The following is a 17,089-nucleotide window of genomic DNA, read 5'->3' as shown; positions in this document are numbered from 1 at the left end:
TCCAACAGATTTTTTTTTCCTGGCTACTAAGAAATAAACATTGTCTGTTTCGTCCTACGTCAGTGCAAACAAACGGAGACCGTCAGTGAGTTTAAACATAAGACCGTTGCTGTATGAACATAGTCATGGTCACAAGAAATGTTGCGCATAAAAGACTACTGTACTACTACTTCACTTTAATTTGGTTATAATAACAATGTGACCAATCCTCTTGTTCCTCTTCAGAGGAGGGTCAAAGGTCAAGGCTGTCACAGAGTTTGTACTAGGTTGGTCCAAACAGTTAGTTTAAGTTCAAGTGCGTTTGTTTATTTAAGCCATTTTTATTACAAGCAAGGTTTTCTCCAACAGGAAAGACAAGATGACAACACAGCAAATCCATCATATGTAGCCTCGATTTGTTGTTTTACTTTTTATTCTGTTTTGTTTCATTTAGTTTTTGTTTTGTATTTATTTTTATTCATTTTATTTTTTCTTTGTTTGCATCTGTTTTTTGTTGGTTTTATATTGTTTTGTCTGGCTGTTTTTTTTTTTTAAATTTAATTTTATTATTTTTATTTTAGTTTAAAAAAAAAAATGCTTATACACTAAATCAAATTCCTCCCAGTGAATTGAAAGGAAGTCATACAACATATGTCACCTTTAGGGACAAATGTATGAAACAGAAAAATCATCTCACTATAAGTAAAGACACAGCTCCATATGTTTCACAATAGGATAAGAGAACTCAGGAAAAACAGCAGGACTACAACAGGACTACAAACAGTTGCACTTTTCAACTGGCAGCTTTCAGGCTTTCGTGCAATTTATCTCACAAGTGATAAGTTGCCGGATTAGATGGTAGGTGTGGCTGGTAGACGTGAGTCACAGTGTGGTGAATTTACAGTTGAACAGACGAGCACAATAAATCATTCATCGCAATCGCAGTAAATGGGTTCACAGTAATGCTATACCTATGGTGGCTGTTATTACGTAACAATATTAGAATTGCTGACTGTAATTCACTTTTGTCTCACTCATTCAGTTTCACTGAAAACTGCATGTATAGAAATATTCACTAAATCTGCTGGTGTTTGTTGTTGTCTCCACAGGCAGCCATGTGTTACGTTCATGTGGCTGCACTGGTTGCAGAGTACCTGCACAGGAAAAGTAAGGCCCTCCGCCCATCTCTACACACACACACCCACACACACACACACACACCCACACACACACAGATATACTTCCCTTTGTAGCTTACACAAATCCTTTAATTGAAGCAGGGTATGCAGTTCTAATAAAAGGCCGTCAAGTAATATAATCGTTAGCTGAGGAAGAGCTTAACGGTGGAATGAGTAGGATTTTCCTAAAAAAAACATGTATGGACTCATACACAGGTAATGCCTCTCAATCATCATTTATGACCCACTAGAAGTGTGTGGTAGTGTATGTATCTGCAGAGACCCTGCCCTCTGCCTGGATGTCCTTATTTCGCTTTGTTCAGGGTATTTCTGGGAGTGTGTAGCCCCCAGCCAATAACAGGTGTCGTCCAACCAGGGAGGAGGGGACAACTTTGAATGTCGTGTTTACCAACTGCAACTGACAAGTCCTACTCATTCTGCCTGTTTAAGAAAAATATTTTTTGAATGCCAAACTGCCACCACAAATATGGAGTTAAATTACATGCTTGGGCAACGCTATGAGAACGTGACTGCAGATAGTACACACATCCCATGCAATGCATCTAACTTTTACCAGAAAACATGCATGCTCTTTATTGATTATTGCGATCCTACCAGAATATTTGCCTGCACCGGTGATAAAAGACATGCCAGTTCGCTGGCTGACTGTTGTTAGATACAGTATGCAAACACTCTGCAGATGGATACTACACACCAGCACAGTAACTTCTAGCAAAAACAAAGCCTCACAATGCTGTTCCTTTTTTTTTTTTTTTTTCCCCCGAGGTCTTTATCTAATGCAAAACCTGCTGTCAAATAACCCACTAAACAAATGTATGGTGGTGTTTATCTAAAAGGGATGTCAACGGACAAAGATAATTTGTGAGGTGCAACAGTCAGTTGACGGCTGACGCTAATCTCTCAAAATTTAGTTCGGTGTCTAGACTAGAGGCTGCGGCGTGTATTCAGTGTCTCTGCTTTCAATGTGTGATTTATTATTAGTCGTAGTGTAGTTACAAGCCACTGAGCATAGTTTTTCTCTTTAACGAAACACTAAAGAGAGGAACTATAAAACCGTTCCTCAAAAATAAGTGAATGTGACTTATTGTGACACACACATTTCCTTTTCGATTTTGATGAGCCAACTGCCGAGAAACTACACTTCAAAACGTTCTTTCTGACATCTATGTGTCTTGTCTTTGCCGTTCATTCATCAGAGTTGTTCCCCAGCGGCCTCGCAGCTTTCAAAAAGATTACATTGAATATTGAAGAGGAAGCCGCCATGAAGGAAGACACCGGAATGCAGGATGTCTATTATACTGAGGTGCGTGCGGTTGTCTGCAGAGGAGGCAGAGTTCCCTATTCATCCTCACAAACACCAACCGCTGAAAGCTGTGTGCAAAGCTGTGTGGTCATATCTGTAATCTTGTTCTGTGTGTGTGTGTTTTTTAATAATTTTAGACTATTTTACAAAGGTTGCTTGTGTTTGGACATTAAACATTTGAGAACTTTAGCTTATTTTGTTTCTATTTCTTAAAGTAAGGTATCAAATGGTTTTGGTATCCGTACTGTAACTTGAGTATTGTATCAATACTACCACTGAAAAAATACCCAGGTTTAATCCTTGTTTAAATGATAACTTGATACTGTGTATATATATCTGTTAAAAAGAGATCTGTTATTCCTTTTCTACCCCTTTTTAGGAAGTCTTGGTGGAACACCTCGAAGTATGTGTGGAGGCACTGTGGAAAGCCGAACGCTATGAGCTCATCACTCACATCGCCAAACTTATTATCCCCACCTATGAGAAGCGTCACGAGTATGAGGTACCATAGCAACATCCCCTCACTCTCAGATATCTTGCATAAACACGCAGCCACTGTTTTCTGACGTTCTTCACAGAGTAATTCATCCACACCTTCATGTTTATGAAGGTCAACTAACGGCTATGTAAGGACTTTGGTGTGTAAAAACATTTTCTCCATATAAATACTTTTGTGTAAAGTTTACCCTGTTCATTTTCTTCTCCTCAATAAACTCCTTGGCTTCTTAGAGTTGTTGACTTGCACTCACAGCACCGTCAGTAGCTCTTCACCTCATTTTATTCAGTTTCAGCAGTGATTGATAACAGTAAAAGCAGCCAACTTACTAACACAACATAATACCCGTTCGACCACTGTAACTGCATATTTTGAACACAACTTCCTGGTGGAGGAAGAAGTAGCATCATTCCATCCATCCAACCATTTCATATCCTTGCTTATTCTGTTCAGGGTCATGTTCTTACGCACATTGGGCGTGAAGCTGGGTTCATCCAGGTCATCAGGCTTATAGACATGCAAACACATTCACAACGACAAGTTTTCCATTTCACCTAAAGTTCATGTCTATGGAGTGCGGAAGGAAACCCTTGTAGGCACTGAGCCACCTCCTGTTGATAACGTTAGATATCATCTTTGAAAACACAGACTACTTTGTGTGACACCTCCTGACATGCTCCTTCTTGTGTGTATACTACCGGTTTGCATGCTTATGTCTTAATGCCTAAATTACTGCCTTTCCCACAAGAAAAAAGCTATATAATTTTGTAATATGAAACAGAGGTGACTTATAACGCTCCCTGTCACACTACGTACTTATACCTTACACGTTTTACTCCTTTTAGTGTGTGCAATGCACCAAGCATAAGCATTATGCATGTGTTTATCATAGCATTATTATATTATGTGCGAAGTGACACATTTCTTGTCACAGTGGCAAACAGTTTATATGTATTACATGGATGTGAACCCAGAAAAATTACAGACTTTGTATTTTACAGGTGTAATATATGGAATATTGCATAACAGAATTGCTTGTGCTTGTATCTGCACGCACTTCCTCTCATCTGTCCAATTTTTCCAGAAACTGAGCCGACTGTACGACACCCTGCACAGAGCCTACAATAAGATCATGGAAGTGATACAATCAGGGCGCAGGCTGCTCGGGACCTACTTCAGAGTGGCTTTCTACGGACAGGTGAGTTTGACAAACAGCTTCAAAGGGTGTTTTATTTACAGTCACCAGCATACAGAACAAGCATGCTGTGCACAACCATGATGTACCTAGGCACTATGCTGTATGCAGAGGTGGGTAAACAGGAATGTAGATCAAATGGGTGTGGTGATGAATCATTATCCTCTCAGGCAGTCAAGCTGTCTAAATGAATTTTTGATGAAAAACATCAAAAATTAATCAGAATTTCCATCATATTGCAATTAAAATGCATTTCAGGGAGTGAATATGAAACGCTACCTTTGCCATACAGATTTAAAAGGAGGTGTGTGATGTGTGCACAATTATGTTTGGTTAATTTTCAGCAGCCTGTAGTGCTTTGCGTGGGATTTAATCAAGGTTAACACGGTGGATTATCATGTATAATGGCTCTGCACCACTGCAGCACTTTTCAAATAGGAGGCTGCAGATTTGTCACACATCCGCCCTCCTGCCTTCACATGGCTGTAGGGACTTAGTTAACTGAAAGAACAGGCTTTCACACAGTATAAAGCAGCTGTGGATGACAGATAGTGGTAAGATTCGCCCATCATTTTTAGTTGAGCATAATTGTATTAAAATTCTGCTTTTGCTGTTTTGAATTGCGGAGCATTTGTAATAGAGCTTGTTGGCAAACTCACCAAAATATCAGCTGATTGACGCTGCTCTGAAAAGAGACCTGGTGTCTGACTTGTGTTCTCAGGGCAACAGATGAGACCCACCAAGATAGAAACATTTGAAAGAAACTACCATCTATTGGTATCTATTGGTCCTATATGGTGGCATGTTTCAACAAAAACAACTAATATTGCACATGGGTGGGAAGCCAGTGAGGGATTATAACCTGGTCACTGTGAAAATGATTCCTACAGGTTGGTTGTAGAGCCTGCACTGAAGTGGTAGAACAAGTAAAATAGTGTAATAGTGTCAAAGTAAGATTTTTTTTTTTTTAATTTTATGTTATAAAAAATGTAATAAGACAATATAATTTGCATTTTTCGGCTAAAAAAGACCCATGTTTTTATGTGGACATTTTGTGGCTCTGTATTGTTTTGGTGGAATTAGGCAAGAAATTCCTGTTATGTAGCTGCAGCTGTACAAATACAAAGCAGGATGTTCAGTGTTGCCCAAGAGTGCACAACAAACATATTGTGCATGTGTATTGGATTTCACGGTGAATGCCTCTCTGTGATATAAAGAATAGCTACCTAACATGTCTCAATCCATTTGTTGTTACTATATAAGTCACAACAGAACAACTCAGTTAGCACTTTCACATCACAGTTGTGCCGGAGCTCCATGTCAGAAAAAGGTAAGGTGCATGAACAGCTGTTGCGTATTACACATGACAAGTTAAGAATCTGTAGTTATCTAGCTATTATATTACACTTGTGAGCTATTTTACTCATTGAAAGTACCAGAAGCATTTAGCTATGGACAGCTTCTTTGTCAGATTCTTGCCAGCTAGCTAACTGTTAGCTAACGTTGGCTAATGGCAACAAGGCAATGTTTGCCTAAACTTGATCTAGCTTGCCAGTTAATTATAGTCAATGATTATCAGCTAACATAATAACTAATTGCCCTCCAGATTTTCTCCATGAATATTTGCAGTTCTTTGATCAGTCTCCAGGTAAACAAACTGGGTTATCATGATACCCTGCTACAGTAACATGTTAATGTCATGTGTCAGTAAGCATTGCTGCTACACGTCAGTCCACAATATCATCTCTCTGGTCATCGTTGCCTTCCACCCTTTCACTCGCCTGTTGCTCTCTTTCTATCAGCAGTCCTCCTGATGTTGCTCTCTGTTCATTAGTCAGTGTCGTCTTTGGTAGAAAAAAAATCTGGTATTGTCACCCTTCCTCTTCATTTTTAAAAGTGTCTCCTACAAGATTCAGTGATTTAACTACTATGTTTTTCCTTTAATAATCAACAACTTAACACTGAATGTTGTAGAAAGTTTGAGTGAATGCGTGTTGTTTTTCACTCGCTGAGTGTTTCAACCTCCTGCAGCCCCTCAATGTTTCCCAACAGATTTCTGAAATAAGATTCAAAGTGATCAGTTATTATGTCAATGCACGCTTTCTTGAAGTGTTTAAATTGGCTCCTAGATAGAGACCTATATATAAAGACAATATTCACTAATTGTGTCACTAGTAACACTCATAATCATCTGTAAATATTTATTTAGGTTTAATCCACCCCTCACACAAACTAACACAAGTTACTATTACTAAACAAAACACGCCTCAAGAAACAACCCTGCCACTATCCATCTGCGGCCGTTCTGTATGTCAACTGGTGGAAGCAACCCAATACACACGTTTAGCAAGTGAAAAGCCATCAGCAGTCGTCATGTGCGGCCAGGACCAGGAGAGACTGCACAGAAAGCTGCCAGGGCCGGGAGAAAACAGCCGCTACCCACTGCAGGGACGGCTAGCAGCAGCATACACGACTCAGGTATAGATAGATATAACCTAGGAGTCTACAGAGAGCGTCATCTCTAGCTGTATTTACTTTGACTCAGAGTTTCATTCCTGTAAATTTCAGATGAGCCACAACTTTTCATATATTTATATGTTTTTGTATTAGATTGTCTAAAACTGGAGAGGCAGCTGGGGTGGCAAGGCATTTTTTTAGGGGTGGCAGCTGCCACCCTATGCCACCCTGGTAGATCCACCTGTGCTGCATTTCATGAAGGCTGTGTGTCTGGTGATGGCACACATTTAGACATTGAAATGGTCTTACCCAATGGCCATATTGAGAAGGTTGAGGACAATGGGGGAGGACTAAGAGATGCCCTTAGTGAATACTGGGATAAGTTCACTGTAAAATACACAAGTGGCAACACAATAAGATCCCAATGACCCGCCATGACATGAAGGACTTATGGGAGGACGTTGCAAAGCTAATGGTACATGGGTATAACATGATCGGCTACTTTCCAATTGATTTACCAAAGCTGTTGTTCCAAAACTGTCTTGTATGAACAGTGGAACTCTGCGAATCGATTCTGCACTCACTACCGAATGTGGAGAAAAATATCGTTGAAGAATCTATGAAAGACTTCTCAGCTGTGAAAGAAAGAGAAGATTGGCCTGATTTTCTTGAGGCGCACAATGTCAGGACTCTAGTGACCCAAAGAAAACTCTTGGAAGTAGCACATAAAGAGATCATACAAGATCTCTTACATCTGTGAATGTTTGAGTCCGTATCTGAAGAAGCTCAAACTGCCACTCTGTGGTTTGAATGTGGTTCGCTAGATACTCTCAAGCCTACCAACAGAGAAGTGAACGCAGCACTGAAACATGACGCAGTCAAAAACAAAAAGGGAGCAAAATATCTGAAAAAGTACATCAGAAGCTGCACAGAAGACTGGCTAAGACATTTGCTCTGCTTTTGTACAGGTTCATTCCATCAGCCAAGGAAATAATGGTTTAATGTGTTTTGGTGGAAGTGCTATGCGGGAATTCACAGCGCTCCTTGATTCAAAAGTGTGGGTGATGGACATCCTCTAGGTTTAATCTCCCATCTTCGAGCAATAGCCCCAACTCCCCCACTTACAACCAAATCTGTTATTGTCATTTCAGTTTTTTTTTATTGCAGTTCTGAGTCTGTGGGACTAACAGAGGAATAGATGCTGAATAGAAGAACTATGTGTGGTAAACACATCAAGCTGTAGTCTTCCTAACCATGTGTATTTTACAGACAGGACTTCATTTTAGTTTGTTACAGTTCTTGGCTTGTGGGACTCTCCACAAAACTATGAGCTATCCGTCTGTTTAATCTAGCTTTGAATTTCATGAGTTGTTATATTGTGCAGACCCACAGTTTATTTGTTGTGAAAATGTAATTAAATGAAGCACTTGAGAGGTTAAGTGTATATATATATATATATATATATATATAGTATACTGTGATGTTTCCAGAGAACACTTGTACAACACGTTTGTACCACCCGTGTTTTCATTATTGCATAAGCTACACAGTTTATTTGTTTAAGGCATGTTTGAGAAATAAAGCACTTGAAAGATCAAGTATTGATTTATGCGTCTTTGCAGGTGTTTGCGTATGAGTACAACAGGACGCTGTGATGTCGGTCCATGCTATTATTGCACTCATGAATCACACAGGACTCGAGATGAACATATTTTATGAAAAGGGAGGATGATTTTATTGTGAGAGAATATATGAAAAACAGTGACTTTGCTGGTCTTCAGTAGCTTTACTGATATTCTCTTGGTGTAACAGCCAAATGAAGAAGGCAAGCCCACATGGAATGGGGGGGGGGGTATCTGTAAAGATACAAAATAAAGTGCATACTGTAAATAGAATAACATAGCTACAAGTGAGGGGGCAAATACACATAAATATAAATCTATATGCCACAGTATACCAAATACGACTGATTAAACAGACATATTTATTTCAAAATATATGGCACATAATCTGTACAGAGGTCATATGTTAACAGAAAGTGAAGAATTGAGTGATAGTAAGTCTAAATGAGCTGCACTATTATTCACATTCAGATTAGCCGACTTGGCCAGCAGAAGTCTTGCGGTATGCATTCAAACAGCCAACGGGAAAGTCATAACAGACCCCAGATGTGAAATACGGAGAGATTTACCTGGCAGGGATAGGCTTAATAATCAGCATTGTGTGAACTTGTTCGGTGAAGGCTTGAATGTAACAGATGTTCATTTATATGTAAAAGTCCCGCACTATTGCTTTAACAATGAATCTAAGTAGATATATAAGACCGATAGCTAAGTTACTGTAGCAGGGTATCATGTTAACCCAGTTCGCTTACCTACAGACTGACCACTGAACTGCAAATATTCATGGGGAAAATCTGGAGAGCATTTAGTTGTTATGTTAGCTGATGAATGTTAGTATAGTTAGATCATGTTTAGGCAAACATTGTACTGTAGCCCATCAGCCAATCTGACAAAGAAGAAGCTGCCCATAGCTAAATGCTTCTGGTACTTTTAATGAGTAGAATAGTTCACAAGTGTAATGTAATAGCTAGATAACTACACATTGTTAACTTGTCATATGTAATGCTGTTCATGCACCTTACCTTTTTCTGACATGGAGCTCTGGCACACCTGTGATGTTTAAGTGTTAACTGAGCACCGAAATGCTGCGGTAGGGCAGCGCGCGTGCAACTTACCAAAGTGCACATACTTAATAAAAAAAAACCCAACGTCCATCTGACCTCCCGGGCTCTGTAGAAATGTGTCAAATGTTAAAGAGTCAAATAATAATTTCACTTAACTACTCTCACTATGCAAAGGTTACATTAACAGCTTGCTTGAAGTTGATTTGTGTGGAAAACTGAGTAATTTTTCTGCTTTGTTAAACAGTTCCCTGTATTTTAAGAAACAGTGAATATTTTAGACTCATCAGTGAACTATTTCTCCCATTATACTTCCACTGGACTGTCTTTCATTATAACTGAGTGAACATGTGTGTTTTGCACAGGGCTTCTTCGAGGAGGAAGACGGGAAGGAGTACATTTACAAGGAACCCAAACTCACTGGCCTGTCAGAAATCTCTCAGCGGCTGCTGACGCTCTACGGGGAAAAGTTTGGGCAGGAAAATGTCAAGATAATTCAGGATTCTAACAAGGTGCAGTAGATAAATGGAAGAAGAAGAGGGTGGGAGACATTTGGAAGTCTTGATGTGAGGCCTCTAACTTTGAATGGCAGGTTGTTATATTAGTAGAAATGTAGTCAGAAATAAAAATAATACATTTGGCATTGCAGCCCCGCTCTTGTTTATTTAGAAAATATAACTTGTCCAACGCAATGCGGGACATGTTCCGTTTCTTCTCTACGGACCCATTTTAAAGTATCAGTTGACAGGGTTTTTTTGTGCTGGCTTTAACTTTGTGGTCTGAAGAGTCACCGGAGGATAAAGAGGCAACATGTGTTGTAACAGTCAAACGGAAGAAAGGTTCATGTTGATGATGGAGACATTAGGAAAGTTCAAGTTGCTTTTAGATGACATTTTCTTTATTCCTCAGCAATTCACTTTCAACAAGTCAAGTCTCATCTCTATTTGTATCCATCATGTGCTTCACAACTTTGTTTTATTAAAGTTTATCGCTTCCTTCAGGTAAACCCCAAAGACCTGGACCCCAAGTTCGCCTACGTCCAGGTGACATTCGTCAAGCCGTACTTTGAGGAGAAAGAGGCTCCAGAGAAGAAGACAGACTTCGAGAAGTGCCACAACATCAACCGCTTTGTGTTCGAGACACCGTACACGCTTTCAGGCAAAAAACACGGCGGGGTAGAGGAGCAGTGCAAGAGGAGGATCGTGCTCACAAGTACATGGAACACACTCATACACGCACACACATTTTTCTGTAGCATTTGACATGTTGCTTCAAACAATGAAAGAAACATTGTTTCAAATGTAAACAGAGCCTGTTTTAAGCCCTCCAACAGTATCATCAGATCTGATGTTAGGCTAACTCTGGCTCGTATGTTGATCCATTTTCAATGGTCAAATTTTAAATTTGTTTAACATAAAAAAGACGTGTTTTGGAGAGGTGTATGACCGTACAACCTCACACACAAAATCTCATATCAGTTGTAAAGTACATGTGTGCAATGTATCCAAATGGACTTTAATCACCTCTTTAATGGCAGTAAACACTGAAAACAGCTGGTTAGTGTAGCATTTGGCAACTGTATGTCAGGATCCCTCCAGTTCTATCCTATCCTGTTCATCTCATTGACAAGCTCCCTTAAGCATTGTTGTTCTTTCTGATGAACTTTTATACATCTAGTTATTATTGTGCGAACGCAGCTGTTACCAAGAAACAAAATACTCAAGAGTCACTTTGACTGAGCCTCATACTGAGCCTCATATTGTAAGAGCCGAGCAAAAACAACAGATGTTTTTGCTTATTCTGCTGCTTGTTTGCCGTGGCATAAAGACAAATGTGTTGTCGCTGTAAGCTGCTAAAACTTTTATGCAGCGTTGCTTTGGCATCGCATTTGATGGACATAACAGCAACCGAGGAATCACCTGAAATGACCCTTTTTAAAGAAGCACATTCGTTTTATCTTTCAGTTTGTTTTATTCGCACGAGAGACCCAACCAGTTTTGCCTGCACTCTTTATTTTCAGCTGCCAACACCTTCCCCTACGTGAAGAAGCGGGTGGAGGTGGTTGCGGAGAAGCAGGTGGAGCTTAAGCCGGTGGATGTGGCCATAGATGAGATGAAGGCGCGAACAGCCGAGTTGACAAAGCTCTGCTCCAGCCAGGAAGTGGACATGATCCAACTGCAGCTCAAACTGCAGGGCTGCGTCTCCGTGCAGGTAAAAGTTTCCAAAAAATAGAAACCTACACCCGCTGCATTGCAAATCACTCGCTTTTTACAACACGGGTAAATTAAATCTAAAGATTTTATGCTTAGATTTGTCCATTTTTCATGAACACATCAAACTTGCATAACAGAGAAACATAAGCGACTGTTATCATGCAAAACTGGGCAGGGGTTGCCGGTTGAGGGCAATGATAAAGCATGAGTGGCACATGCTGACTTTAATGTGTTTGTGCAGTGATCAGAGTAGAAGAATGCTTAACACTTTCAGGCATGTTTTGCTGCAGGTGAATGCAGGTCCCATGGCGTATGCCAGAGCATTCTTGGATGACAGTAAATCAAACCAGTCTGGCAGCAAGAAAGTCAAAGACCTTAAAGACATTTTCAGGTATCCCTTTCTCTCATAACTTTGTTGATTCTCATTTTAATTATTCTGTGGATTCATATTTTCTTATGTTTTTGTTGACAAGTATCTTCTGAATTTCTTGTTAACGATTGTATTTGTCACTTTTTATTGATATTTTAAAAAATGTTATAAGTTTGTTATTAAGTTTGTGGTTTTATTTTGAATAATTGCAGGCGTTTTGTCCAGGCCTGCAGCATGGCTTTGGACATAAATGAGCGTCTGATCAAAGAGGACCAATTTGAGTACCATGAGGGCCTGAAGGCCAACTTCAAGGAAATGGTTAAGGAGCTATCTGACATTATCCACGAGCAGGTAATCTTCAGATAACAATAAAATGTTCAGGTGAAGTGAAATATTCTTTGGTGGGGCCACACCCCTACGTCATCGCACCCATATCAACAGCCTTTTCCTCGATTCCACAGATGTTTTTTGTCCTGCTTTGATGTGCTTGATGTGATGTCAGAAATGTTGCAGCAGTGGCCTAGAGATCAAACACTTAGCTACCAGTGAAAGCAAAACCTCACATGCTATGAAAATCATAAGCAAATTTTATCTGGATAAACATAATGGCTAATTTTCAAAAGAATCAGCAATTCTTTTCATGACACCATGAGAAGCTGTAAGGGTCAGTTCACCCAGAATACCCAAAAATATATGGGTTTTTTTTCTCTTAACTCTAGCAGTAGTAGTTTGTGGTGCTCACAGAATAGAAAAAAAAAAACATTTAGAAAATTAATCAGCAACATGATTCACCATGCTACTCTGGAGAATTCACAGACCTCACTGTAATTATTGAGAAAAACAGTTTTCTTAGTGACTGCTGTATCTCTTTGGTAGAAAGTTGTGCCAATGAAAACTCTACACAGTGATGTTTGTGGATAAATCAGAGTAGCAGCTCTTTCTTTTACAATTCTGTGAGCAACAAATGAAATTTCATTTGCCTCCATTGTATTGGAGTCAAGGCAGAAATCTTGGAGATAAATATGTAGAAACCTTGACAATTAAAACCAAAACCGTTTACATGATCGATACCATGAGGTGGTGAGTAATCTGGGTGAGTCGACCCTTAAAATGAAGTTACTGTAGTGACAATCTGTTGTATTATAGTGAGCCATGTTAATGAGATTATCATCATATCAAGCATCTGTGATCCTTGTGTGGAATCCATAGTGCACAAACTGTTGGAAAGACAAAACAAGCCGAGTCAAATCAAACTGTACATCATTTAAATTTCACGTTAAATTTCACATTGTCATGTTTTCTCTACCTACATTTTAATGGATACCACTGAACACATAAAAATCAGTTTTCGAATCATTTTTCAGTGACTATTTTTTTATAGTACCCCAAAGTACTTAACTCGACACGGTTTGTTACACAGACCCATCTGAGATGTCGTCCATGGGAACTGTTTGGAAAAGAGCAGGCATTTTCAATAACTACTTGGCAGGCGTCGGATGAACCATCTGTTTGTCAGCATCTTACCTTCTTAGGCAGCTGGATTCGTGAGATCGCTCTAGAATTCTCATAGGACGCTGATTGGTCCAAACCACTGGTGGTTGCAAGCCTGACGAGATAGATTCTCAAGTGATCTCGTGATGTCATGATCTCGTGAATCCGGCTGCCTCATAGGTTAGGTAATAATTACCTTTGTGTGTTTTGCTTTTGTTGTTTGCGTTTATGAAAAGCTCACAGTGCCAATGATCAGAACGAGGTGGTGGGGCTATAAAAAGCACAAGCAGTAAACCTGTGTGATCAGTTTTACTGGCACAGAAAGAGCTATTCTCACCACATCGACACTGCTGGTTAAGTTTTAAACATGGCCTTGATTCGATTAAGACTTTGGCCTTGCCTTGCTATCAAAAATCGAAAAAATGCATATAGACAACATGCTTCTCTTGTATTTGTGAAGAGCTGTTAAACTGCCAGCTCCAGATGCGGAGAAGTTCTATTTCTGTTACACTAGTGTAGTGCTTTATGTTCTTTTCCCATCAAAGGAATTTCCCATTGCTGTATTGCAGCACAACTATCCCAAGCTCTGGTGTTTCGTGGTTGAGTTTCAGTGTTTTATTCCTGCCTTCCTGAAATGTGATATTACTTCAGCTGCTCTGATTTTATCAAACTAACTGGTCTGACTTTTTCTCTCCAATATGCTGGCCTTTAGCTTTAAGGAAAAAACAGGTAATGTGAACATAAGATGTGTGAAAGCTCAGTTTGTCTCTTTGTCCTTTTTGGAATGATTAATTATATGTTTTATGGTTTAGATGCAAAATACATTCATCTGGACACAAAAAATAAAACAAGATACCTTTATAAATGGGTGTTAAATTAGACAGACCTTAATTATAAACAGGAGAGAATAAAACAGGTAAACGCCGCAATGAAATGTCAAATTAATACTAGAACCGCCAGCAGTCGCTACATACCTAAAACTGCCAATGGGTAAAATGGAGCTGTTTGCCTGGCTACCACATTTCTAATGCTAAAAACTGTTCTCTGTCATTGTATTAAGGGATTGTCTTCACAAAGGAATGTCTAAAATCACAAAATTAGTTGCTTGTTAGTTGTTTTGCACGACCGTCAGTGTAAATTAATCTAAAATGATACTGAAAATGGGTATTAAAAGGAAATATTTACATATTTAGGTGGCATGATATTATTAGGCTATAAAATGACATTCATCACATAATGAGATAACCCATGTTATTTAAATTACCAAAGTAGCCTTAATACCCCAAATGGACAATAATGAGCCATAATAGTAACAATAAACAACCACCAAACTTATGGGTGATTTAATGTCGCAACAAAATCCACAACAACATCATGCGTACAATTTCACCTACTGAATTATTAATTTAGGTATTTCAACAATGTGTGAATAAGACAACATCACCAAGAAACAAATAAAACAAAACACAAACAAAACAAATAACATAACATATAACATAATGCAAATATATATTTATCTTGTGATGTTCCATTCAGGAAAACAGAGTAAGGCAATGGGAAATTAGGCTAAATAGCTTATAAACAATAAACGGTAACACAGTAAAACAAAAATGAATGAATAATCAATTAACTAAAAATAAGTTTTACACACAATGAATGTTTGTGAGTAGAATAAATCATTTGAACAACATCTGATTATACGTGTCCCTCAAACACACTCTGTTTGAGGTGCAGCTTTCCTGCACTTCAGGCACTTGGCAAAGGTTTTTATTGCTGGTCATTTTCCTCTGCTCTTTTTATCATTTATGACTTGACGTAGTTGCCAGATCGCAAACTCTGACAAATGCCAAGCAACTGTTCACATGAGCCCCGCAGAAATAAAAGCATTTCATATGAGGATAAATTTTAATAATTTTAATCTGGACTTGTCTTCACTATTTTAACAATAGGGGATGTTGCCCAACATTATTTTAGGGAAAGTAACATACAATTGAAAAACCGACACGGGTAAATTTTACCCTGTGGCAGTGCTAGTGTTAAAGTCATTCAAATGGAAAGATCTTAACAAGGCGTTCAAAGTTTGAAGTGGTTTTGGCAGGAAGGGCAGACATTTGGCATTCATTGATTTCCTCCTTTGACAAATGTGTTGGTTCACTACTAGACATCAACAGGTATTTACAGATTTACAGATAATGACAAACATTGGCGCCATAGATGGTGTTGAAAACAATGCAAATGAGAGAAGCCACTAATCAAATATGTTTACATACACACAGTGACCTGGTTAGGGTTGAACCATTTGCATGTCCACACATGTAAAAACTGCATCCTGGTAGTGGAACCACAGCCCTACTCCTGATACCTCGCGCAATCCAAAACAAAACAGGACACTGTGGCGAACAAACACAAAAGTCTTAAGTCATGTACTTGTGGCTGCAGAAGCTAAACCTGTCATCTTTAGAGCAAAGAAGAAACAGGATTCTGTCCTCTGAAAGTAAAATAATGTAATTACCGGTTAGGTCAGACAGATTATGTATTGATGTGCTCAAATCTGCAGCACATTAACTGCAGGATGCTACTGTTCGACCACAAGTCAGCTCTAAACTAAAGTGGGATCATCCACACATGATGATGAGATGAAATGAAACAGTGTAATCATGTATTCAAGGATATCCTCAGCTGGGATACAGGACTGCATATAAACACTTAATGATTAGTCTAATAACAAGATGATAAGCAAAGCATTTCTACACTGGTCTAGTGCCTCATTACGTAACAGAATGTTTGGCCTCATTTTGATGAGGTCTGATTACTGCAGGGGGCAGGTCCACGCTAGTAAGAACAGAAACTGAGTGGATGAATGCCTGTTCCCCTGGAAACAAAGTGATTTTTCATGCTGTTAAAAAATCAGATATCACTACATATCAACACTGTTGTATAAAACAGAGTTCTGCATGACATATGTGGTCAGCATCACTAATGATAAATAAATACAAAACCTGTGATGTTTATTATCAAAGGGTGAGTCTGGTTATATTCTATATTGTTTCTTGTCAGCATAGGCCATTCAAAGACCAAAACAATAAATTGATACTACAAACAAGTATTGTGACATGTTCCTTCATGGCTACTGCAGTTTATTTACATGTATACTTAAAGTGTTCCTTTCTCACTGGCTCACCAAGTCTGCCACTAAAAAATAGTCCCCACCCCCACAAAAAATACACTCCAGCCTCCTGTTTGAGTAATGTTTGCTAAAAACTTAGGAACAAGGCTGTTTTAGAAAATTATTTAGCTTTTTTTTTTTCAAAGTCAGATTATATATTTGTGACCTGATTTACATATTAAGGAGTAACAAATGAGCTTGGAGCTGAGTGCCACAGACAGGCTCCGGGAATCAGAAAGTACTGCGAGATGCACTAATAAATTGTTGGTTTTGGCTTCGTAAAGGGATTTGTTGCAAAATAATTTGCAAGAACACCAGTCTTATTTCTTCAATGTGCATCTGTTTGCTGTTGGTATGAGTTATGCCTTTGTGAAGATGTAGGTGATTACAATAAATGTGCAAATGTTTTGGTAATTTTTGTTCAACCGCCTGACTGTTGAACCTGATCACCTCTTCAGACAACATTATGATTTATAATTTGTGGAATGCTGTATTGCGAAAGCTGTTAAATCATCAAGTGTTGGCATCCATCAGACT

At 38.9% G+C, this 17,089-nt stretch overlaps 1 protein-coding gene across 2 annotated transcripts in view; it reads left to right on the top strand.

Moving 5' to 3' along the window:
• dock11 (dedicator of cytokinesis 11) overlaps positions 1 to 17,089 on the top strand; it is a 67,442-nt gene that overhangs the window by 47,902 nt on the left and 2,451 nt on the right. For both annotated transcript variants that reach the window (XM_042400505.1, XM_042400504.1), the window contains 9 exons: positions 1,089 to 1,146; positions 2,375 to 2,481; positions 2,861 to 2,983; positions 4,062 to 4,175; positions 9,678 to 9,824; positions 10,314 to 10,524; positions 11,333 to 11,523; positions 11,816 to 11,916; positions 12,108 to 12,246. In XM_042400505.1, the coding sequence (XP_042256439.1) occupies positions 1,089 to 1,146; positions 2,375 to 2,481; positions 2,861 to 2,983; positions 4,062 to 4,175; positions 9,678 to 9,824; positions 10,314 to 10,524; positions 11,333 to 11,523; positions 11,816 to 11,916; positions 12,108 to 12,246 (1,191 nt within the window). The remainder of the gene's footprint in view (positions 1 to 1,088; positions 1,147 to 2,374; positions 2,482 to 2,860; positions 2,984 to 4,061; positions 4,176 to 9,677; positions 9,825 to 10,313; positions 10,525 to 11,332; positions 11,524 to 11,815; positions 11,917 to 12,107; positions 12,247 to 17,089) is intronic.

Source organism: Thunnus maccoyii, chromosome 22 (assembly GCF_910596095.1).
Source record: "Thunnus maccoyii chromosome 22, fThuMac1.1, whole genome shotgun sequence".
Classification (NCBI taxonomy): Eukaryota; Metazoa; Chordata; class Actinopteri; order Scombriformes; family Scombridae; genus Thunnus; species Thunnus maccoyii.
Note: the sequence above shows the minus strand (reverse complement) of the source record. Positions and strands in the feature narration are given on the sequence as shown.